Genomic DNA, 26,683 nt, shown 5'->3' with positions numbered 1-26,683 from the left:
AATCAGTGTTTCTTATTATAATTTTATTTTTCATTGATAAATCTATTAATATAATAAGTTAACATTTAAAGCACTTATTATATGCCAGACACTACTTTAACCTCTTTCTATTAACTCATTTACGAAGTAGGCACAATTATTTTCACCATTTACAAATGAGGAAGCAAAGACTTTTCCATGGTTACATGCTTAAATAGTAGATATCTGAATCCAGGCAGTCTGGTTTCAAAATCTATGCTCTTAATCACTACACTACAGATATATATATACATATATATACTAAAATTATTTTGATATGCTCGAACTTTTAAAAACTGGACTGAAACTAAGCATACGCTTATAAATAGACTTGAAAGTATGCTGCATCCTGCCATTAGATACATTGCAAGCTGAACTAACAGATGATGAGAAACCAGGTTCACTGAGTAATTATTTTGCATATTTATAACGATTTATAAAAACTAAACCATGTTAGATAAAATATCCCAAAATGGAAAATGGAAAATGCAAATACATATTATATATGGAACATGTATACAGTTTCCAAATCAGACCCTTTTATATAAAAAATCTCCCTGAATTTATAGGAATGAACCTTATCTAAAACCAGCTACCCTCCCTAATATTCAATGTTTTATATATAACATTTATAAATTATAATATAAAATTATATATAACTTACACAATATACAGATGTTACATATATCATTATAAAATGATTTATATATATACACACATATATATGTTTGTTTTACCATTTGCCGCCTTGCTTCTTCAAAAGCACGTTTCTCTTCTTCTAAACGTTGTCTTGCTTCTTCTTCAGCTTGCTTCCTTCGGTTTTCTTGTCTTTGTCTTTCTAATTCTTCAAAAGTTAATTTTAGTCTTCCAGGAGAAATTGATTTTTTTGCCTCACTGTCCAGTTCATCATCCTAAGAAAACATTATAAAACCCATCTTTTAATAAATGGAAATGCTAACCAACTTAACTGCTCTGATTTGTTCCTTAAAAAGAGAAATTACCATGACCAGTGAAAGACACTTTGCTTCCTTGAGAGATTGTTGTTGTTCTTCATATCTTATTCTTTTATCTTCTTCATACTTGACCCTTTCTTTTTCTTCTCTTTCTTTTTCTAGATCCTCAAAATTCTTTTTTATTTTTCCAGATGTTTTATGTGATTTGACAGGTACCACTGTTACAAGTAGTGAATCATCTCCTTCCTAATTTATAAAATAGATAATTAGCATATTCCTAATCAAAATTTAGGTTTCATGGAACTTTTATCTCCATCATTGGTGAATGTCATTACATTGCCATCAATGTTTTGAAGAATGAAAACTTATACATATTTTACATATTTCTATCAAAGAGCTCTTTCTCTGAATTTATTGTACAATGTGAGTTACTCTCATGGAAATCCACTGCTGACAAGGTTCAAGGAATATCTTCTTCCCTAGAAGATGGTGTTAATACAGCTGTTTGGATAAAAGTGTATGATACTATCAGAATTTAGCTATCTGTGAACTAATCCTACAAAAGGTCATGTGCACGTGAGAGTGCTTTAAATCAATTTGATGGTGGATAGATTAAATTTAAACACACGTAAAAACGCTTCTCCATATGATTTTTCTCTCCATGTAAGTTTTTAAATGTTTAATAAAACTAATATTTAGTGAGAAAAAAACAGTATTTCCAAATGATATGAAACATATTATAGGTGAAACTTTGGCTTTTGATTTTATTAAAATATTCTTAAATTTGTTGTTTCTAAAATTTATTTTAATTCATTTATTACATAATCTATTGTTGCTGAATTTTTTTTCAAACATAAAGTGAAGAATTATAATATGTAACACATGCTCCTAAAATAAAATTGCTTCCAATTTTTGTGGCTGTAGTTTTAGGCACACCATCAATTTGACTTTTAACTTTTCTGTTAGATAAAAGCAGTAACTAAAATTTTTGTGGTTGTTGAACATTCCTTCATGGTAATAGCTACTGTACTCTACTAGTTCATGATAACCAAAATAAACTATCAGGAATTCTGAGGAAAGAAGACAAATGATGAAAAGAAAACTGCCTTTTAAAAATGTCTGCTTTCAACAATCTCAACTACTGATAACAGTTCAAGAAATATATAGTCTTGGCAGAGTATCTCAAACTGAGACTGAGTCTGTAATGTAACCATGAAAGCAAAAACATATTTTTCTTTAAAAACACTAATCTATAGTGTTAGAAAGTGCAAAAATATGATCTTGCCTTGAAAAGTAATTTTGTCCTTTTTGTCAGTTTGCTGTACTTATTATAAGAAGAATAAAAACTTAATTTTTTAATTAAAAGATTATTTGTGAATCAGATAATTTTAGGTGACTGTTTCATTAAAGTAAATGTCCATTTACCTCTGATGCTGATTCAGTTCCCGTATTGTTTATGTCCTCAATCTATTGAATGAGAATTTCATATCATTACATTTCATTAGATTTTTGCTTTTTGCTTTTAAACATACAATGGAAAAGTAATTGTTTTGACTTGTAAATTTTCTAATATAATTTTTGAAATATTTTGGTTATTCCAAATTAGCCTATCTTTTTAAATGGAGATTAAACCTTACATCATTTTTTTTGTATTTTGATATAGATATCAATATCTAGAGAATGATATTAAGAGAAAATTAAAATAAAGCCTACGTCCATAATTCTGGAATTTGGGTAATGGACTAAAATCTTATGACCTGTCTATGAGTTACAAACAGTGATTATTAGGTAAATTATCCATTTAAACCAAGATACAGAAACATTTCTCCAATCTCTGTCTCTGCCCCAGCCAAAGAAAAACCTATCATTAGTAATCAAATAATCAAATAACCATCATGACTATATTTTACAATATATGGAAAAAACATAGCTGACACAATAATAAAATGCAGTGAAAGATGTAGGCTTTCACAAGACTAGTTTAGTAGGGGAAAACAATTCTAGAAGTCATAACTGTTTATATTTTGATGAGTGCTAAGTAGGAAAGGTTCTCATTCAAAAGGAGGAAGCTCAATTTGGCCATTACTCATAAGAAACATCATTATGTTAGCTTAAGGGGCAGGCCAATGTACATAAAAGAAGATAGGTGAGTTAAATAATGCAATGTTTGAGATCACAGGAAAAGAAAACATAAACAATGGGAAAATGGGAAAAGTTAGAAAGTAAAAATTCAGATTGTTTATTGTTCTACTGTTTAACAACCAATGTAATAGCCTGAAAGCAGTTTGCTCCTCACGTAGTCTTAAGGGAGTTCTGCTGTACCTTGGTTCATACTGTGAACTGGGCTGGCTAAGTCCCTGTTCTCTCATCTTCCCACTTTTCTATATTCTCTTCCAAGGAAGAAATTATACATTTTATTAAGATACCAAATTTCTTGAAAAGTAAATTATTTTGACCAAATCATTAATAATAAATCTATTTTAGATTTCAATGGTTTATTTTTAATTGTGTTGTTCAGAATAATTTGCTTTGTTACAAAATTATTTATCACACTGATTTGCTGTGTAAATGATAAAAGTTTTGTTGAATGATGTATTATACTAAGAAAAATTTTAATGGATCTATAATAATTACAAAATTTTTTCCTTCAAAAGAATGTTAACGATTCCTCTAAAATCACACTAATCTCTCAATAAAAGTTCTAGAGATATCGTGAGAAGCCAGACTTTGAGAGTATAGGGAAGAGAATTTCTGAATTTCTTAACACTAAATTTCTTTTCTTGCTGCTATAACCATCTCAGATTTTTATTAGCTTATTGTAAGATTAAATAACTATATCTGGAGGTTAGAGGGGTTTTTCTTAGGTTGTTTAGGTTTTTTTCTTTCTTTTTTCTTTTCTTCATTTTAAACCATTACCAAAACAATGAAAGATTTTTTTTTCATTGGGTTTCAACAAACAAAGAAAAAGATGAATTTTCCCAACTGGCCATGTTGTTAGTATACTCACGTATTAACTTTATTGTGTTGACTTTCAGAAGCCACCACTGAAGAGCTGCTTCCCAACTGTTTCTTTTGATTTATGGAAAGAAAACTCCTTTTGTTCCTTTCCAAACCAACTTTCTTTTCTTCCCTTTCTTTTCAACATCCTAATCCCCCACCAATAACTTCTCTTTTTCTAAATTGATAGACGTTAGTTAACCTTGCACATCAGAGTAGCCTTAAAGATAACCAGATTATACAAAGTTAAGATTCTCCCCCAAATTGTATTGATCTTTGATTCTAATATCCAGTATATGAAAGTATACCCATTTTTAATTCATCATAAGATCTTAGAATCTTAGAACTGGTAATTTCTTGGAGGTCACTCAGCCACCCTCCTGACACAGGAATCCATTCTATAGCATTCTTGAAAATGGACTTGTACAAGTGGATTTTTCAAACTAACATTAAGACTCTTCTTGACTACCTATATCATACTTATATTCAAAAGTAGATGAAATTTTATTAGATTTGAATGGAAAATGTACTTAATTAGGTTTTAAAAGACTTGCTATATTTGCAAGATGAAATTGCTATTAATAGTTTATTTTGTTCTACCTATATAGTCTCAAATAATTTAATAGGTCAAAAATTTCATTAACCAGGATCTATGGCACTCTGCCATGTAGTATCTAGGGTTACTAAAGTGGTTCTTTTTCATGATTATATTTTGTTTTTATCGCTCTCTGAGTATTCTATGTCTTCACCATACTAAAATTCACCTCTTCAATACAGTTTTCCTTTGAGAAACCACCATCTACACATTTAGTTCTTGGGGTTGTGATGGGTCGTACAGTCTAGTGAGTAATCAGTGTTTTTTGAAAAAGGACAGAAGACAAAAGAAGTAGACTAAGCCCAGGTGCATATCCACTATGTGCTGCCTAATACCATGAATTTCAATTATATATTTTATTATAATTTTATTACTTTATTTTATAATTTATATTATAAATATAATTACATATAGTTATTTTATCTCTGAAATATAATTTATAATACTCATTTATTATAATTGTATTCCCCTGTGAAATTTCATTGCAAAAGGTATACTAATCTTTGATGACTGGAGGTAGCAGAGATGAAGTATATAATACCATGCTTTCTTACAGAGGTACAAATTTGGAAATTCCAATTATTTTCTATAATTCATCTGGTATATGTCATTATTTGCCACCATATCTGTGCCATAAAAGTGGTTATCTGCAAAGTCTGCGTAAATAAATTTCTTCGACATACAAGTATGGTATATGCTTTGCCTTCTTTGTCACTTTTTAGAAAGATAGTAGAAGCTGAAAGGAGCACAGCAAACAGATTTAAGGCACTTAAGAGTAGGCAAAAAAAAAAAAAAGGCAAATATAATCTCACAATCAAAATGATTTTTAAAGAGATAATATACTGTGAAGACTATGTTAAGATATTTGTTAAAACACTGATGAGAGAAGAAGGGAAAACTAAAATCGTTTTATGATATTTTATCTATATGTATTATTATTTGGGTGAAACATTAAGAATTTATAACCCACTTACTTTGTACCAAGCACTGTTCTAAGTGTTTTGCATTTATTAACTCATATAATCTTATTTACAACTCTAGGAGATAAATACATTATCTTATTATAAAGCTCAAAATACTGATCATCTCTTTTGATCTTCCAATGTAGATCAGGTTGAAATATATAAACAATATAACAGTCTTCTGTCATCTTTTCAACTCTATGACTACAGATAATTTATGATGTAAAACAAATATCAATATATTAAATAAATTTTTGGGACTTGATCAGTTCTTTACTTAAAATATAACTATGAATATTAGAACTTCAAATTTCTATGTCATTATAATCATTAATCATTTTGTGAGGTAAGCTTTTTCTGGAAATTAGATCAGATTCTTGAGCATTTTAAAAATACTTACCAGCCTCTTAGTTCTCATGCTCTGAGATAAAATATATGGGAATCTGAAGTTCATAAAGAGATTTTATAAAATTGTAGTAATAATACTTTAATTCTAATTTGTCCTCTGTGGCTATGGGCATCAGGAAATGGCTGTCACATATTTGCTTCCCTCTCCTATTACCATCCCCAACTTAAAAGAAAAAGTTATCTAATAATATCATTATTAAACAAAATATGTTTTAATCGGTTTCAAATTCTTGAGTAGGAAGATATGCTAATTATGCCTTAGCGTTTGATAATAAACAAAAAGTATTTATTGATTGCTCTTATAAAGACCAGCATTTTGTTAGGTGCTTGTGGATAGTTTATACGTGAAATTGCCTTACGTCTCTGTAAAGTCTTCTAATATGTCAAGAAAAACAAAGAATGTGGACGGTGTAAGGAATGTGGACAGAATGATAAGATGGTATATAACAAAAGTCATCTCAGTATTCAACTTTAACATGGACACCTCTGCCCTATTCTTCTACGCATCTGATATTAAATATCTCTGCTTAAGATCTTGTTTTCAAGTTAGCTATTTAATAGGTTCGTGTTATATTAAAATATTTTAATTAGGCAACATAATGATTAATTTTACTCTATACATTTAGTTTCTGAAGCAAATACCAACTTAATATTTAGTGTATACCTGCTCAGCCCTTTTTGCTAATTCACGTTGTATCTTCCTCTTTTCTAACATATCCTGCTCAATTCTGCGTTTTCGTTCCTCCTCTGTTCTCTTCCTTTGTTCCTCTTGTCTTTGTTTCTCCATTTCAGCAAATTTACCTTTAACAGTTCCTAAGAATATATGAAATATGCTTGATATTTTGCTGTTTGCGTTTTTGCAATTTCATTTACAATTTACCCTTCAAGTTTCTTACCTGTTAGCTTTGGAACATAAGCCTTTTCTACTTTAGAAGATACCTCTTCCTCATCATCAGAAGCAAGCATTTCTTTAATCTAGACAGTTAAATAAATTAATATGAACATGTCACAAATTTAGACAAAATCATATTACATGCATAATTTGAAATTAGCATATAAATACAGCAAATGATTTCAATTAGTTAATATGAAATGTGGTTAATGTGAACAATAAATGAATGTAAATTAAAAAGATGAAAATGAATATTTGCACAAGAATAAAATAAAATAAAATAAAATAAAATAAAATAACCTCCTGCTTTCTCCTGTTCCATTCTCTCTCTCTAATATATTGTTCTTTTCTTCTTTGCTTTTCGTCTCTAGATCTCCTTTGATTTCTTTCTTCCCTCGCTCTCTGCATGGCTTCAAACTTATCCTTTATATCACCTTTGCCAAGTTTTGGCACATAGGTTTTTGGGACAGGTTTAGATGAAGAAAGCAGAATCTTCATTAGAAGAAAATAAAGAGAGGAAAGTTAAAAAAATAAAAGAAGAAATTAGGTAAAGGTAGATTAGAATAAGCAATTTAAGAACTAGTTATTGAAACAGAAAATAGAAATGAGTTTGAAACTTTGATCATTAAATCTGATTACATACTTTCTAAAATCTAAGTATAAAAAAAGGAAATTACAGAAAATACGAGAGTAAAAATTTTATTAAGATATAGTAAAGAAGTCTCATTTTGTAAGTACTTTTCACAGAAGGTGTTCTAAGTTAAAACAATCTGTATTTTATCATTCTACTCCATCACTTGCTTACGAGGTACCAAGACTAATTCCAATAAATTAGATGTAGATGAAAATAAGGCAAAAGTTTAGATTTTAAAGTTTGAAACCTAATTCGCATGTTAACATTCTTGCTTGTTTCCATATCTAACATAGCAAAACCGAAGGACAGTCTTTATTTCTCATTTGTGGCTGAGGCACGCCAGGGTCTTTGTTCACGAGCAGTGATTTATATTGTTTCTACTGCATTATCCATACAGAATTTCTTTAAACTAATGTTAAAAATGTGTTAAGAAGGCTGTATTATTCCAAGGAGGATGAGTTCTAAGAGAGAAAGTCTCAAATGGCAAAAGAGCTTCCTAAAGTAAGAGGAATCTGATAAAAGACTAGAAAAAAGATTTTCCACCACGCTAAAACCAGGAAAGGAAATTATTTTTGTTTTTGAAAATCAAGCTGATCTCTAAAAGAAGTTTTAGTAAATAAAACTTCAGTGCCTCAGAACACCAAACCTTTTCTCCTAGTGATGACAAAGTGCTTAATTAATCTGTAGCATATCCAGTCTCTATTTTATTATCTACTTATAGTGTCAGTGACCATTTAAGGTTTTTTTTTAAAGTTTATAATTTTGGGATATCAATGAAGTTGGGGGTGAGCTTTTCTGCTACAACTCTCAGCAACTGCAGCCAAGAACCAGAAAATGGCTAAGAGAAGTTCTTTTGCAGCTGCTGGAGGAAGTGCTAAAAAGATCCTCACCTGAGAGTGAATTATCGCTTTCTCCTAAGAATATACATCATCTGTTTTTTAATATTGAAAAAAAAAAAAAAAACTTCTAAGACATATCAGGATATTAAAATTCTATTCAAGATGCTAGCCAAAACATCCACTTCACTATCATTCACAAATTAAATAGTTGTGCTTCGTAGATTAGAGTCCTTCGTAGATTAAAACAATAGGCCCAAGACCAGCCTGTGAATTGTACCTCTTTTTATGTTTTACATCTTGATGCTGTTTTTATGAATTGCTGAATATGACTTTTCCAGCAAACAATTGCCATTTCAGCAGTTTTACAGTCAAGCTTATGTCTCCCCCATTTTTTTTTTTAACTTCTGAGACTTACCTCAGCCTTTTGGGAAATATCATTCATGTTCGCCCTATGTGGTCTTAGGGTGATTGTCAAGTTTTGTGTAATTTTGCACCTGAAAAAAATATATTAGTATTAAATTAAAATTTTAATGACTTAACTTTTAAAATGTTATGCATTTTTGTAAACAGAAAGAGCATGTTAACTGCTCCTTATGAAGTATTGACATGATCCAGGCAAGTAATAAATCTTGATACCCTCAGCTCCTTTTCCCAAGATTTAGGGTATAGAAGGTACAGGATGCATAGTATTAAAAGATCCTTGCAAATTTATGGCCCAATAGCTTGGTGAAAGTATCGAGTGCACTTGCAAAGGATTTGTATTCTGCAGTTATTGGGTGTAGTATTCAACCAGTCAAGGTGGTTGATTGTGTTTAGATTTCTGTCTTTACCATTTATTTATTTTCTGCCTAGTTCTATCCATCTTCGACTATGTGGAATTGTCTATTTCTTCTTTTAATTTTGTCATTTGTGTTTCATGTAATTTCAAACTCGTTTATGTGCATATACACTGATTATAATATCTTCTCTTTGAATCGACCCTTCTGTCAGTATGAAATTTCCCTCTTCTTACCACATTGTCTTGAACTTTTCTGATATTAAAATAGCCACGCCAACTTTCTTAAATTTAGTTTGCATGATATATACTTTTCTAGCCATTTGATTTCAAACTATCTATGCCTTTACATGTGAAGTACATATCTTGGACACTTGCTTTTTAAAAAAAAAAATTGGACCTTGCTTTTTTAAAAAAAAAAAAATCAGTTCTGGTAATATTAGTCGTTTAATTGCAGTGTTTAGTCCATTAACATTTAATATATTTATATGACTGTATATGTCTACCATTTTGATACATTCCTTATTTGCCCCCTCTTTTTTTATTCTTCTATTACCCTTTTCTTGCATACTTCTGGATTAATGAAATAAATTTGAGTTTTATCTCTGGCTTTAATTTTTTTTTTTAAAACAGCTTTACTAAGGTATAGTTGACATACAATAAATTACACTTTTTTAAAGTGAAAAATTTGCTAAGTTCCGACATCATCACCACAATCAATATAATGAATATAAACATTACTTCCAAAAGTTTTCTCAGGTCCTTTACATCACTCCTCTTCTTCTCTCTCCTAACCCCATCCCCAGGAAGATATGCTGTCACTGCAGATTAAATTTTCTATAAGTGGTCTATAGCCATGCCACCCTGAACAAGCCTGATCTCGTCTGATCTCGGAAGCTAAGCAGGGTTGGGCCTGGTTAGTACTTGGATGGGAGACCACCTAGGAAGACCAGGTGCTATAGGCATAAAAAATAAAAAATAAGGGACTATAAGCTGATAAGGTCCTTGCAATCTGTAAAAAAAAATAAAAAATAAAAATGTTCTATAAATGGAATCATATAGTATGCACTTTATTGTCTGGCTTCTTTTACCCAGCATAATTATTTTGATATTCATCCATGTTGCTGATATGTAAATAGTTAATTCTTTTTTATTTCTGAATATTATTTCACTGTATAAATATATCACAATTTATTAACTATTCGTCTGTTGATGGGCATTAGGGTTGTTTCCAGATACTACTACAAATAAAGCTGCTATGAATATTCATGGATAAGTCTTTCTGTGGACATATGCTTTTTTATTTCTCATAGGTAAACAAAGTGTAATGGCTAGGTCATTTAAGAAAATGCCAAGTTGTTTTCTAAGTGGTTGTACCATTTATCTTCCCACCAATAGTGTATGAGGGTAACACTTTCTCTACATCCTCACCAACACTTGGTACAGTCTTCTTAATTTGAGACATTGTAAAGGTATGTAGTGACATCACATTACAGTTTTAATTTATATTTCTCTTTATAACTAATGGTAATGCAACATCTTTTCGTATGTTTCTTTTCTATCTGTAAAAGATCTTTGGTGAAGTATCTATTCAAATCTTTTGTCCATTTTATCACTGGATTGTTTATTTTTCCATTTTCAGGTTTGAGAATATTTTATATATTCTGAATACAAGACCTATGTCAGATATATAACTTGCAAAGATTTTTCTCCCAGTTTTTGGTTTGTCTTGTCATTTTCTTAACAGTCTCCTATGCTCTTTTTGAAGAGCATAAGTTCTTCATTTTGATAAAGTCCATTTTATCAATATTTACTTTTATGATTTGTCCTTTTGGTTTTGTACTGATCTACTCTACAATCAAAGAGAATTTATCCTACGTTTTCTTCTAGAAGTTGTATAGTTTTTGGTTTTTGCATTTAGGCCTTTGATTCATTTTAAGTTAATTTTTGTATATGGTGCAAGGTTTTTTTTCATATGGATAACGATTTTTCCAGGATTTTTTGCTGATAAAAACATATCCTTTCTCCACTCAAATGATTTTGCACTTTTGTCAAAATCAACTGACCATACATGCGTAGGTCTATTTCTGGACCCTCCATTCTGTTCCATCAATCTGTCTCCCTTGATACCAGTGTTTTTCTTTCTTTTTTTTAATAATGATCATGAAGCCCTGATTTGTGTACTTCATATTGAGCCTTGAAAAAGGTAGTGTAACCCTTTATTCTTTTTCGAAGTTGTTTTTGGCTATTTAGGTCCTTTGCATTCACATATAAATTTTAGAATCAGATTGTTGATTTCTGTAAAAATGCCTGCTGAGATTTTGATTGGGATTGCACTGAATCTGTAGATGGATTCCACAGATTCCACTGGGGAGAAATGGCATCTTAATAATGTTACGTCTTCTGATCCATGAATGCAGTATATCTCTCCATTTATTTACATTTTCTACAATTTTTTTCTCAGAAATGTTTTGTAGTTTTCAGTATGCAGGTCTTCCATATCTTCTGTGAGATTTATCCCTAAATAATTTCATATTTGTTGATGCTACTGTTTTTAGATTTCAATGGATAATTGTTTGTTGCTAGTATATAGAAATATAATTTATTTTTGTTTTTTGATCTTATATCCTGCTACCCTGCTAAAGTAACTTATTAGTTCTATTGTTTATTTTTTTAGATTCCATCAGTTTTTCTATAGATGATTATATCATCCATGAACACAGTTTAACTTTATTCTTTCCAATCTGAATGTCTTTTATCTCTCTTTCTGGTCTGACTGTATTAGCTAGAATTTCCAATTCAATGTTAAATAGAAGTACTGAGCGCAGACCTCTTTGCTTTGTTTCTGATCTTATGGGGAAAATGTTCAGTCTTTCACCATTATGTATGATTTTAGCTATCGATTTTTCTTAGATGCCCTCCATCAAATTAAGTTCTTTTCTATTCCTATCGTGCTGCAGTAATTTCAGGAATGGATGTTGGACTTAATCATGTTTTTTCTGTTTATTAAGATAATCATATGGCTTTTATTTTTATTATGGTGAATTACATTAATTTATTTTCAAATGTTAAATCAACTTTACATTCCTAGAATAATATTCATCTGGTCATGATGAAGTTTACATAGTGATAGAGTCAATTTGATAAAATTATGTTAAGTTTTGCATCCATGTTTACGAGGGATATTGTCTGTAGTTTTATTTTTTTGTAATACCTGCTTTCGTTAACAGAATAACACTCCTCTCACAGAATGAGTTGGGAAGTATTTTCTCTTTAATTTTCTGTAAGAGTTCATGTAGAACTGGTATTATTTTTTTCCTTAATGCTTGCAAGACCTTCCCAATGAAGCCATCTGGGGCTAAAGTTTTCTTTGCAGGAGGGGACAATATGATGGGGGTGGGTGGGACATGATTCCATGCAATTATTAATAAGGTCTTAACTGTTGTTTAGTGGATCTGTGGGTGGTTATTACATTGTTAACAACAATTACCTAATAAAAGCAGGCCATGTATGGGTGTGAGTGTGTCACTAACCAAGGTTTATGAGTAATCTAATTCTATGTGCCTGAGGTAAAAATAACAACTAGCTCTAGTCTGGTTCTCTTGCCCTATCATATCTAGAGTTACTTATTACATATTTATTCTTGCATAAGGAACAAAACCTACCTTTCATTCTCATAGCTTCTCAAACCTTAGAGTTATTTCTGATTTATTCTTCTATATCTCTTAAATTTTAATATCGTCAAGATTTGAGAATGTTTCTTTCAAATTTGTTCTTATACATTACTTCACTATTTCCACTGACCCCATTCTAATACAAGCCTTCACCCTACATTGTGATTACAATTTGATAATCAGACCTAAATCTAAATTCTAACTCTGTTCCTTCCTAGTTAGAATTAGGTGAAATAACACATGTGAAAAACTCTAGAATAATACCTAACATTAGTAGGTATCAATAATTGTGATTAATTTCATTACTCATGGTCTCCCTCACTACAATGCACCTTCTTCAGTAAAAATCTACATTTCCCTGCCAGTGAGCATACATTAACATATTACTTGTGTAATTTAAAAAAGTAATACCAAAGCATATAAGGAAAATTTGAGCCATCTCACGTGGGATTACAGGGATTTATCATTTTAGCTGAATTAACTGGCCAGCTGGAACTTCAAGAAGATTTTTCTTCCTGGTGAAATGAAAGAAAATTGTGTGGCCTGGTGACAGTGAAGAATTAACCTGTCAAGAGTAGTCCTGGAGAATAAGTGAATCAGCTACCACTCTTCATCTACTTTCTTAAAAAATCTTCAAATTATATCTTGACTTATAGATTCAGAATAAAATAAGATTGATTTTTAAATTTACTATGAGTAAAATCACTTAAGTTTTTTAAATGTCATTTTAGTAGTCTCTCATTTTGAAAGTCTGTGAAAATTTGAACAGTACTAAAGCTTTTTATTTTTTTGGTTAAAATATAAGCAAGTGATCCTTTGCTGACAGTTTCCTCTTTTTTGCATTTAGAGGATAAAAAAGTTTTAGCGAAATAAGTTTATTAGCTTTTTGTATTATGGAATTGTTTTTTAAGGTGTAGATTACAAACAAATAGGATTCACATCTCTTAAATAGTTTTATGTGGGAGAAAATAATTTTAAAATCAAGCAGATAAATATTTATAGGATTCCTTTATAGATAATTTTATAAAGGCGTGACTCTGTCTGGTAGAAACAACAGTGTATTTCAATTGCTAACTCAATTGTTTCTGTGCTAAACCAACGTTAAAGGTATGAATTTGACTATGTTTAGTGTACTAACTTCAGAGGAAAGAACTCTGCTCCACAGTCACTGATTTGTATTGTCTTCTCTAAACCCACTATCTCACTAACACAACCTTTGATCACAGTATGAGTAAAATTTGTGATGAAAATAATCCAAGCTAATATTTACTGAGCCTTTACTATGTGCCAGGTAATGTGGTTAACAAGCATTTTCATTTACTCCCCACAATAACCCTTTAAGATAAATTATATTACAAATCTCTCAAAAAAGTATCCAACTCCATTAATTTAAAATTTTTTTATAATATTAGTACGAGAATAAAGTCTTAGAATTTAAGAGAATTTGAAGTTTTCATAAATTGTTACAGATGTGAGAACTGAGACTTAGGAAAGTCAAGTGACTTGCCCTAGACCACACAATTAATGAGTGGTGGGCATAGGATGTAAACAGGCAGTCTGACTACAGAGTCTGCGTTCTTACCCACTGTATTATGCTGATGCCAAAGAAAGCAGTACAACTGCCGTATGTGGTGTGGATGGGGGTGGGAGGGGAATACCAACTAACATAAGGTTTTACCTACTGGCGTAATCAACAGACCCTTTAATCCAATTATTTTAGAACCATAATCCTGAGCAGTATAAATATTTTGGAAGCCAAAAAAGACATAATTAACAGTATTCTCTACATTTAGTGAATTCATAATCTTTAGCTGGCAACTGGCAGTAGAACATGGTGCTGGGTAAGTGAAAGACAGATAGATAGCTGGTCCCATGTTAGTGGTGCGCTTTTTATTTAAGCAACGCTATGTCTTTTTTAAATTAATACATGCTAGCAGTTAGTCTCTTAGAATTACTTGGAATTAAGCAGAGCACAGTTAGGTTTTTAAATAATTCTCTGGTACTAAATGAAATGCAGCTATCTCAGCTGGTAGTGGTTTAGAATTCATTTAGTGAACTCATTCATGTGTGAAAAAGTCAAGGGACTGTGTTGGCCTCTGATCCTTAAAAAGTGCCCAAGTCAGCAACATGCAAGTAGCACTCCTATTGTTGTAATTAATAATAGTGAAGAATCAAGTATTCACACATATGTCATTCTCTTAAAGAAAACACTGATATATTTCATCATTCTGTTAATTGCCAAAAGTACTGAAGGTTTGTGAATTTCTTATCTAATAGGACATGATTAAACATTTAGCCTTCAGTACTCCTAGAGTAACCAAATTCACTTTTAGTTGTATAATGTCAGTGAGAATTTTGGTTATACAGAGGCTTTTTAAAGTATTAACTGTTTCTAACAAAGTCATAACATAGACTCTGAAATGTTCAAAACTTAGTTGAATGTCACACATTTTACTGAACCTCAACACTAAATCATAAATGGATCATGGAAGTTCCTGTGGAAGGGAATCACATACACTGACCTTTAGTCAAGGAATGAAGCTATAATGCTCTCAACCGCAGCTGAAATTTTTCAGTTTTCTTAAATCCTCTCCTCATACTCTCTCCATCTTTATTCCACAATACTCTAATGCCCTAAACACTCAGGTCGTTCCTCCCAGAATGCCACAATTATCTTCAACTCTGCCAAAAGTGCCTCCCTCTCTTACATTAGCCAAGTAGGGACCATGCCTTGGACTCAATAACGGCTGCTCAATATGTAAATGATCATAATTATATGTGGTGGAATGTATATTATAAAATGAAAAATTCAGAACAAATGGCATATACAAGTTCAATCTTGTCATAACTTTTCATAAACCCTCTCTCATACAAAAATTTACAAACCCATGCATTCTTCAATTTGATAAAAAAGCTAATTAAAAATAATTTGAAATCATCCGAATTATTCCATTACAACTTTTATTGCTTAAAGACCTTTGTAACAAAATATTCAGAATTATAAATATATCCTAATAATAATCTCTCCATTAATTGTTGAAGACAATGATGGTAGAAGTACTGGCGTTAGAGCCAGAAAATTTGGATTAGAGTTTCTGTGTAGGTTGTTTATTAGATGTATGGTCTTGGACAAAACAGGTAACTTCTGTGAACTTCAGTTTTATGTATAAAATAGGCATATTAAATGATTTTCTCATTATATTACCAAATACAAGGGACAGTTCCCTCCTGAATTTCACTGCTACATCTGACACTCTTGGTCACTCCTTCATCTGGGAAATCCTCCTTGCTTGGCTCCATTCGCTCCCTTTGCTTTCATCTCTGACCACACCTTCCCATCTCCTTTGGACAAGATGTTCTTTGCCTCTCTCCACTTCTCAGATGCATTTGCCACAAGTTTCAGTCTTTGCACTTTCTTCTCACTCTACACTTTTTCTTCAGTGATCTAATGCACTTTGGTATTTTAAATGACCTCTTTAGCCCCATCTCTCCCTACACATCACTCCCACTCTTCCACCCATACTGAAATACTGGCACACCTGAAGCCTTCGCACAGGTAGCTCCCTCAGCTTAATGCCCTTCCCATTCCCTTAATCCCTTAGCTAACTCCTACTCATCCTTTAGTTCTTAGATAAATTGTCACTTTTCTCCAGGCAGCCTTCTTTGACTCCACAAGACTGGGTTAGGTGCTTCTCCTGTGTGTTTCCATAGCACCCCTGTGCTTACCTGGATGATCGTAGTATTTACCGTAATGTACGGTGATGATACTTCCTGTACCAGAATGTGAGCTCTTTGAGAGCAGAGATTGTATTTTATACACTGTCGTATCTATATCCATAGCACTTATTAATGTGCCTGGTATATAGAAGACATATATAGTAACTGTTTACTGAATAAGTAAATCCTACCAGCTTCAAGGTGAAGCACTTCATAAATGGTTAAGGATTGTCCGGATATAATGTATGACCATCATTATGATTATCATTATGTAGGACTATGATATAAACAGAATACAACATTCATTACACAAATATTTATTAAGCTTCTACTATGTGCCAGGCACTCTGCTAGGCATTGAGAAATACAGCACCAAACAGATGGATGTTATCGCTATTCTCCTGTTAACAGACTCTTGGCAACAACTTTTAACAAAAGCCTTGGAACAGGATTTGTAGTGTTCCAGTCTGCTTTGCTATCTAGAAACACAGGTAGGGTTCTTCTTTCTTTTTTTTAATCACCTGCAGCCCTTGGTATTCCTAAGTGGTCTCCCATCCAAGTACTAGCAAGGCCAGACTCTTCTTAGCTTCCAAGATCAGACAAAATCAGGCATATTTAGGGTGGCACAGCTGTAGAAAGGTAGAGTTCTAACATCAACCGTACCTGATACAGAAGTGAAAGGAAGCATACATCATACCTCAACCTTCCAGTTAGATGACCTAGAATCAATGACTTCCATTCTCAGTCCATATTTCGCACTTCTCTTACTTCCACTCAGACTTTCATCTATACATCTGGTAGACTTTATGCTTCCCTGCCAGATTACAGGAGATCAGTTCCTTTCCAGTGCTTAGCTGAATGCTTGTTAAATAATAAATTATAATTTCAAACAAACCCCAAAAGCCATCATGGAGAGATTTTTAACACCTACGTAGTAATTATTAAAATTAAGATGTCTGAAAGATTTCACTCCTTTAACTCAACTTTTATTCCCTTAAAAAATTGTCCGTACTCTATTTTTAAACCTGCTACTGGGCATTTACAGAATATTTTAAAATTAATCTTTTGGAAACAGTCTCAAATTGCAAATATTCATTCAATCTTTGACTCATTTTATCATCCCCTCCCGCATGCATGCTTTTTATCTATATTAATAAACATTTAACTTACTAGTCTCATGTGGAATTTGCTGCTTTATTTAACACAGAGGCCCAGCTCCTCCTCTAATTTCATATAATTATGCTTGCCAGAAATACTCATATATATTTAGTGTTCCTCTGCATCACTATTATTTTGATTAACAAACTAACAAAATGAGAAGCTATGAAATTCAAAGTATTCATTTTAACAGTTTTCTTTCCTTTAGAATACTGGTAAACATTTTCAAATTATGAAATCTTTTCAACAGGTACCAGAATCCAAGTGTGATGAGGACATAAAGTTACTTCAGTTGCTATAGGGAAGCTGTTTTAAATGCAGTTTCTTCAAAGTTCTTAACTGATAAATATCATAAGAATAATGATTTTAATCATTATTAGTAAAATGAGGTTTCAAAAGTTCCAGAGTATCTTTTGGCCAAGATTCTTTTAATTTATTACAGGATAAGAGTTTGCTACTCTTTCTGCCTTTAACCAGGCCACTGCACTCTCTACCCCTCTAGTCTACACTCCAGTTCTGAGGATAGTAACTGCATATTGCATCATGAATCAGAATTAAAATTCTGATCTGGACTTGTGAGGCCTCTGGTTTCAGGTTCCCTCAGCCTCTCTGGTTTCCCTTGTCTCCTCCCATTCCTGCTAGCTCCCACGTAGACAAATATATTCAAAAGCCTTTTTCCACCTTCAAGATGATTGTTAAGCCATTTGTTTACCACTGAAGTATTTCTCTAAACAGATTATAAGAGATATGGTGGTTTTCTCCACTTCACTGTAAGCATGGATGTTTTCCTCCTTCAGGCTCTGATGCCTCTAAATGAACATAGGATTCTAGATGTATCTGACATAGACTTTAAAGTTATTTTATATTGTTAAACTTGTTAAACATCTCAGACATATCAGCCTAATCTATCTTCTTTAACTTTTTATTATGAAAATTTTAGACATATGTAAAATTAGAGACTAATATAATGAACCCCATATACCTATTATCAAGCTTCGACAATTATCAGCATTTTCCATTGCCTTAAAAAAATACAAAGTCTGTTCATTTTTTTTGTGTAACATCTATTTCAGCATAACACACAAATACTTTATAGATGTTTTAAGTCCTATTACAGCTGCAACCACGACATCCTAGGCACCATGCAATGTATCCTTCTATCCTCTCGGAATTATGCCCAGAATCAGGCCCCATAACTCTTGCCTTTTATTTCTCTCGGGACGACTTTAAAGAAATCATTCAAAGAAAATTGGTAAGTTCTCACTTGATGAAGTCATTAATAAAATTAAGCTACATATATAAATAAAATGCCAGGATTTTTTAAAAAGCTACAATACATTAGAAGAAAGAACTGCAGTCTCCATGCTGAATAAAGGAGAAGGGTGACATTTTTGCATATCTCATTAATATCTGACTTAATAAAAGATAAGTACAGTCTCACATCTGTATTAAAATTATTCTGATATGTTATTTTAACTACTGAAATATATAAAGAAATATGGCCTCACAGAGATATGTAATTGGAAAAAGAAGGACTTCATGGGTCCCTAAAGTCTTGGGGACTCCCAGGGATTCTAAGACCACATTCTGAGTATGCTGAATTATAGTAAAGAACATTCTATCAGATCATGTCAGTTCTCATTGTCACTGTATTTTAGAATGCTAAATGAAGATTAGTTTAACAACTTAATTCCTATACTCAATAACCTGAATGCCAAAAGATTTTATAACTGAAATCCCACAGACTTGTCTTAGTCTAGTTTAAGTGATTTTTCTGTCTGAGCAGGCAATGGTAATGCACCTCGGCCCACTGCACTTTTCTAAGGGTCTAAGATCTCGGGCAAGCCAGCTGAATTGTTATCAAGAATGAGTAGAGAGAAAACATTAACAAAAGGATAAAGTTGAACGTGTGAATCAACAATAGTCTAGTCATAAGAAAAAAGGCTGGGATAATAAAGAGAGTCAATAGTGCCATTCTAGCACATTAAGCATTCATGTTAAATGAAGACTTAAGTAGCCATTATAGGAATACTGCAATGGTGCTATAGCATGTCCATAATTTATCAAAAAGGTTGTGGTTTTTTTCACGGTCTGTATTTACAATATACTGTTTTTGTGAAAAGAACCAACTATGTTTCAGACATTATGCCTGGCCATGGGATACAAAATGTATGAGAAAGCCTCTGAAATCAAGTAACTTTGTTGGAAGAAATAGATGGGACCACAACTAATTATAATACAAAGTAGTAAGTGCTATAATAGTATTATATAGGGCTATAAAAATATGGAAAAGATGTTCGTGGGGTTAAGGATGGGGCTGAGGTCAAGGAAGGTTACACAGAGATGGTGACATTTGATTTAGACCTTGAAGGATAAGCAAGATTTCTCAAAGTGGAAAAGAGGGTAAAGGCATCCAGTAAAAGAAGGAACATGAACAAAAACACCACTGCAGATTTGGGGAACCATAAGCTGTCCAATGAATCTATGGTAAAACAGAAAGACAGGCTAGGAAGATTCCTGAATGCAATATTAAGAAAATGTTTAGACTTGATCCCAAAAAGCAATGGAGAGCCAGCAAAAGATTTGTTTAAAAACAGGAATGTGACTTAATCATATATACATTCTAGAAAGAAAAGAGACACTGATAGCAGTGCAGAAAACTAGCGTGAAACAGGGAAAGGCTACAGGGAAGGAAGACAAGTACAATATCTTGACAAGAGAAGATAAGGGCCTGAATTACGACAGTAGCGTTGAGAATGACGACTTGGAAGAGGCATCTTTGAAGAAGATTTGATAGGACATGGTGACTCACATTTAACAAGCATTTATTAAGCTCCTACTACATTCAGGCAAGGACACTAGGTTGTAGAGAGATGAAAGTGAACAAAAAGATAAATCTGTGTCTCCAGGGAACTTACACTGCAGTCAGGGCACTATTACAAGAACTTTGGCCAATTAGATTTGGAGGCGTAGAGATGAAGAGAAGAATACTGTCAAGAATTAACTCAAAGTTTCTAGTTTGAGCAAATAGATGGACAAGGTTACCATTAAAATTAAACTTAAAAGCATGTTTGAGGTGTCAGAAAATGAGTTCAGTTCAAACAGGTTTTAATTACCTATCACAATTACATTTGGGGTCTGGTTATACATGGATTAAGAATCATGGATTTTTAGAGCTCATTATCTAAGAACCTTAAAGATCACTTAGTCCAACCCCTTCATTTACCATAAGAAAAAATGGGAGGCACAGAGAGTTTCAGTGACTTATCCAAGGTTGCAGACTGTTCAGTAGCAGAGCAGGGTACTAGACTTGACTTTTAGTGAACTACTCATTTCACTCTACCAGTCTCCATTTTTACTTAATTTTTAAGTACATGAAACATTATATATATAATATATATATACATAATGTGTATATATTATATATATATACATATATAATGTGTATATATATATATGTATATATCTCCAACTGTAATACTAATTGGTATGAACTGGCATAACAATTAGTGAGATAGGCTTCAAGAAGTTTTTGAAAATGACTTAATGGCCTGATGAAATATGTTTCAAGAATAGAGTATACTTAATGTACGGTGCCAGGTAGGTACTAGACTTATTGAGAGGATCACTTTGTAAATTATATAAATGTCTAACCACTATACTATACATCTGAAACTAATATAAAATAATATAGAATGTCAAATAAAATAAATAAGTAAATAAAGACATTGAATGTGAAAATGCTCAAATAATATGTAAACCTGGTATTTCATTAAATCAGTGCCAAACTAATTTCTAGCCATTAGTTGTTGAAGTCTTCTTGATAAGAGGATTGTTCATCTTAAAGCTTTATAAAGTAATGTGCAATATATAAATATGTGAAAATAAAAAAATGATAGAGTATACTTTGGGACTGTTATAAAATAATTTCCAAGATAAATACTAAGGTATGAAGCTCAAGCCATCAGAAAATATGTAAGTCTCACAGTAGGATATAATATTAAGTATAGCAGATCTATCTTAAAATATGCATGCTGATGTTCCTGTTATAGAATTTCATTGGACCTATGTCTGACCTCTAAATTTTCTAAATTTAATTAATTTTCCTTGACTTTTTTAGATATGCAATTAAAAAATTTCAAGATAGACAAAAATGCAGGAATCAAGAAAGGAATTTTAAATCATAGCTTCCTATCATTTACAATAACTTTCACTATGTTAATGTATTATCTGCTTTCTCAAGGAGAACAGAACTGTCAAGACAGTGACAGCTTTAAATCTGCATTTTGTTTAACTCAAGTAAATTCTCTGTCTCAGTTTTTAGGAGATTTTAGAACAGAACGCTTAACTATACACCACAAGTATATTAAAACCTATCTCTTTAAAGTCTTTGGGACAAACATTGCTTTGAGTGTCATAAAACATGAATCTACATTTTTATCATTCTTCACTTGTACAAGAAATAAAAACAAATGTAATGTGACTTCATTAATTTAATGAAAGTTATAACCTTATATTTTAAAAATTATATTATAAAACCTATTATAAACCTTATCACAATTCAAAAATATGAAACTAGGTCTTATTTTACCTATTCCATATAGTGATATTTTTTCTTACTGATACTCAATTCCTTATTGATAACCAAGAATTTTATTTTCAATCTGTCTTGCCATTCTTCTTTATCAATAATATGTAATACTTTGCATTTATACAACTGTATGTGATATTTTTCAAAGAGCATTCACCATCCTATGAGCTCCTGAAAGGTAAAAACTGTGCTCCACTCTCTGTTCATTATCCGTAGCATCTCATACAACAACTGGGACACAATATGAACTCAATTCATTTTTGAAGAAGTGGATGGATGACAAGGAGACAAAAGGAAAACGGATCCAAAATCGGCCAGAATAAAACTTATGATTGATATCTCCAAAAGGAAGGCCTATGATGAGGATGCACAAATGAATGAATGAATGAATGAAATAACAGAAAATAAAATAAAATGGAGTGAGTTTACATTAAACTAGATATCGTGAAAAACCAGAAAGTTAGGGCTTCAGCAAGGTGGCTTCCCAAGCAAATGGATGTGGTAATCTCTGGAGGAGACTGGGCCTCCTCACCCTCTTTGCAAGTGGAAGATGGCTTTTCAATGAAAGACAGCTGGGAAAAGGGAAGACTCAGGCCTCCGACTCCAAACATTTTGGTTGGGTGGAGAGACCGAATAGTAGCTAACTCATCTTTCTGGCCAACCTCTAGGGGTCGCAAAAACTCTCCTAAACACATCTAGGATGAGGAGGGAGTCGAATTTTTTGAGTTCCTAGTAAAAATTTCTTTCCCAGAAATATCTTGTTCATGCTTTCTAAAATCCCACCAGTTAAAATATTTTATTTGTTTTAATTAGTAATACACATTCCCTTGCAGTTCAAATTGACACTAGCAATTAATGTCAACGAATGTTTTCTTCTTCCCTTTCCTATGATCACGTTGTTTAAGGGAAGGATTGCTAACCTAAATATATCTACGACATTTATAGTTCAGGTTCCTAATGCCAAGTCCAGCGATTTGCCATCCTATCATGACTTCAGACTTGCCCTAATACGTAGACCAGGGGATTGTGTGCTCAAGTGTCTAGGGTCAGGTTATGTCAGTTATTGTTACATACTATAATTGACAGGTACTGTAACTGAGTGATGACTAGCTGTAAAACAATAGAAAATGGCTAAGAGGGTGTGTCTTGTTTGAGGGAGGAGCCACTACTAAGTTCCAGGGTATTGTTGCTATGCAGAAATGTGGACCCAGTTTTGCCAAGATCTTCCAATTTTTCGAGAGAAGCTGGAAATTCATATTTTAAGATAAAATGCACCGATTTTTATGTCTGTCGGTGGCTGAAAGTGGCTTTTTGGCTGCCAATTTGTGGCCCCTGATCTAAATAAACAGGCAGCATTGAGAAAATGGAGACATAGGGGAGGCCTATTTTAGCCAGAAAGAGGGAGGGAGACGCAAAGGGACAGAACAGGAAAGAGGCACAAAAAGGAGAGTGGAAGTCAAATTTCACCAATCTCAAAACCTGACCTAGAGAACCACAATCTACTTGTCTTCTGATCTGAGAGCAAAAAGGAAGAGATAACAAGAAGGGGAAAAAGGGTTGGGAGAGAAAAAGAACCAGGAAGATATTGCATCAGATGCTTTCACATACATAATTTCATTGAGATTTGACAATGCAAGGGGAAAAAATTCTTACACTTAGGGAAAAGAGGGAAATATATCAAAATACCAAAAGTCAGATTTTGAGAGCCACTTTTCCCATTCTTCATAATTTTTAACCACAAATATAATATAGTTATAGTAACTTTATAATAAAAAACAAATGTGACGAAAACTTAAATTGGATTTTTGGGTAAAGATCCACCCCCCATCCAAGAATGTAGAAAGTATACTACCATATGTCAAGCCCAATTATGTACTGAATATTTAAATATAACGATTCTAAGTATATATAAATAATATGTAATTCTGCAATTATAAAACCAAGAACAATGGAAGAAACTACACAGGTGATATAGACCACATAATGAATAAATAAGAACAGAAATATATGAAATAATCAAGAACCCCTAGTTCATTTTCCCTCTGAATTATAGACTACCAATATGTTTTTGTGTATGGCTACATGCTATAAAATGTACTGAGTCCTCTCCTCTATAAAAACTTCTAGACATCTGCCCATCTGTTACATACTTTTTATATTTACTGCATTCTTTTCTTTATTTTAAACATGTATTTTTATTTTAAACAATATTTTTATTTGCCTTTGGAGTGTTTTGAAGGTAATAGTAGATTTTATGTATTTTTTTCCTAAACGAAGTATGTCATTTCAGGCCGCTCAGGTTCTAAGCAATCTAAATCTCTAATTAATCTCTCCCAAATATACATATTCACAAATGAAACACTAACCTAAATACTTCAAGTGTAATTTCAGGGGAAAAATACTGTTCAAAAACCTAGATAATGCATTCCTTCATTGATACTATATATAGCCATCTCAAGATGACATACATTTTGACAATGATCAGTCTCATATATCAGATTTTCAAAAATAGCACAGATTCCATTTTAAGATGAGCAGGAAAAATTGCTACTCACTACATTTCTGTTTTAAATGAATTCGAAAATGAATCTGAAATTAAAACTGAATCACACCAATACTGTACTTGGGGAAACTGGCCTTAAAACGAATTTTGTATGTGTGGATTTTGTTTAGGGTTCTTAAAGGGAGTTGTAGATAAATTACAGAATTGCACACATTTTAAATTATTTCAGTCAAAATATAAAATATTTTCGAAAATAAGGGCCTAATACTGTGAGGAAGAATATCAACTAACTACATTATACTCTCCCACCCAAAACCCTGTCCTTGTTTGACTAATTACACATTTTCCCACCTTACCATATCTCAAAACAAAAGAATTTCAGAGATTTATGTGTATTCGGAGTGTAGTTAGATTGTTTTATGACAGCAATTTAACCTGTAAAAGGATTAGAGGGAAATAACTGGTTCACTCAATGATGGTGACTAAGATTGTATAAATATTTAAGCTTATTTATTCACACTACCTAATACATAGTTATGTTGTGACTCGCAAGCCAATAAGCCCGTTACATGAATTCACTAACAAAATTTAGCTGATGAATGATGCTCCCATTATTTTGCTCATGGAACTAATTTCTTTCTTATAATGGCTTACTGCTTTCTTATAATGCTCTACCTGCCTCTTTCCCAAGGGCAGACATTTTGTTAGGACATGGCCTAATGCTATTTTTACCTTGTTCTCTCTCTGTCTCTCTCCCTCTCCCTTTCCTTCTCCCTCCCTCTCCCACCACCTCTCTCTTCTCCGAAGCCCAACTCAAAGTCTTTGTTCACGTTATGGACCTTTAATAAATATAAAATGAAGATCTCCAAGCCATTGCAATAATTAACTCACCTCTCAACTTGGTTATTTTCTTTACAAATGCCAATAATACATTTTTAGCATTTGTAGAGCATTTCTCAGTTTATACACAATTGGAATGGCTTGGCAGTAGCAAAAATATATAGACAAGGAAGGTTTCAAGAGGGAGTAACTACACGATTCACTCCAACTTCCAGTTCTATCTGCACAATCCCCAACATCTCACCTCGGACAGAACCGCGAAAGAATAGTTTGGAGGGACGGGGTGGGTGTTAGGTTGTTTAAATCACATTTCACTCCTCAGCCTCCACAGGGGCAGATCAGGAACGATTTCTCTTAAAAATTACAGACACAGCTGGCGGAGACGGAGACCGCGCCAGGGGCACGTGGTGGGGGACGACCCTGAACTTTATCTGCCTGGACCCCAAGGGTAGGGCACAGGGACTGGCACCGCCTCCGCTCACGGAGGGCTCTTCCCCTGCAGGAGTAGAGAAAGCACCCAAAACTCAACCGACAGGACGCAAGGGTAGCCAAAGTAGGGGAGCGAAGCAAGCAAATCGCCCCCGGAGCCGGACGGCCAGGCTGGCCCTGCTCCGCACTCAGCCGAGGCCCGGACCCCGCGCGTGGCCACAGCTGGAGGGAGCCGGGCACGCTCCGGTTTCGCGGCGGAGCGGGGCCAGGAGCCGCGGCGCGGGGAGCATCTCCCTGCTGCCCCCGCCCCCGCCGAGAGACCCGACACCTCCGCCGCCCCCCGCCCCCGCCCCCACGCTCCCCGACTCCTCTCACCCGCCTGGAGCCGGAGACAGGCGAGGGTCCTCGTGGCGTGCAGAGCGGCTGTGCGCGTTCTGCACTGGGGTGTGGGCAGGGGTCTGGGCGCCTCCGCCGCTGCCGCTCCAGCCGCTGGGAGCCCTCTGGCTGCCGTCGCCGCCGTCGCCGTCTCCAGCAGCAAGTTTCCATAAAAGTCCTGGTGCGCAGCCTGTTCCCGCATTCCAGGCGGGCCCAGCGCCGGCAGCAGCTGTTCCAAAACACAAGGCCAGTCCCCCAACTCGCCCCCCCCCGCCCTTACACACACACACACACACACACACACACACACACACACACACACA

The 26,683-nt window shown here is 33.5% G+C and overlaps 1 protein-coding gene and 1 non-coding gene across 8 annotated transcripts in view; one reads left to right on the top strand and one right to left on the bottom strand.

Annotated features, from left to right (window-relative positions):
• The window catches only part of NEXN (nexilin F-actin binding protein), a 38,288-nt gene extending 11,675 nt beyond the window's left edge, over positions 1-26,613 (bottom strand). Inside the window, exons 1-7 of one of the 7 annotated variants that reach the window (XM_039838646.1) lie at positions 26,361-26,612; positions 8,714-8,792; positions 6,830-6,908; positions 6,598-6,746; positions 2,397-2,438; positions 1,020-1,217; positions 756-929 (exon numbers count right to left, since the gene is read on the bottom strand). In XM_039838646.1, the coding sequence (XP_039694580.1) occupies positions 756-929; positions 1,020-1,217; positions 2,397-2,438; positions 6,598-6,746; positions 6,830-6,908; positions 8,714-8,740 (669 nt within the window). In that variant the 5' untranslated portion in view covers positions 8,741-8,792; positions 26,361-26,612. Of the gene's footprint in view, positions 1-755; positions 930-1,019; positions 1,218-2,396; positions 2,439-6,597; positions 6,747-6,829; positions 6,909-7,125; positions 7,339-8,713; positions 8,793-17,161; positions 17,256-25,800; positions 25,936-26,360 lie in introns of those variants that run through there. The other 6 variants (XM_039838649.1, XM_039838651.1, XM_039838650.1 and 3 more) reach the window with 6 other exon arrangements.
• LOC120583387 (5S ribosomal RNA) lies at positions 9,920-10,038 on the top strand. The gene has a single exon (XR_005647789.1). It is a non-coding gene; the product is annotated as a 5S ribosomal RNA (ribosomal RNA).
• Positions 26,614-26,683: the final 70 nt, after the last annotated feature.

The sequence above is a fragment of the Pteropus medius genome, unplaced genomic scaffold (assembly GCF_902729225.1).
Source record: "Pteropus medius unplaced genomic scaffold, Ma_sr-lr_union100, whole genome shotgun sequence".
Lineage (NCBI taxonomy): Eukaryota > Metazoa > Chordata > Mammalia > Chiroptera > Pteropodidae > Pteropus > Pteropus medius.
This window is presented reverse-complemented; position numbering and strand designations above follow the sequence as displayed.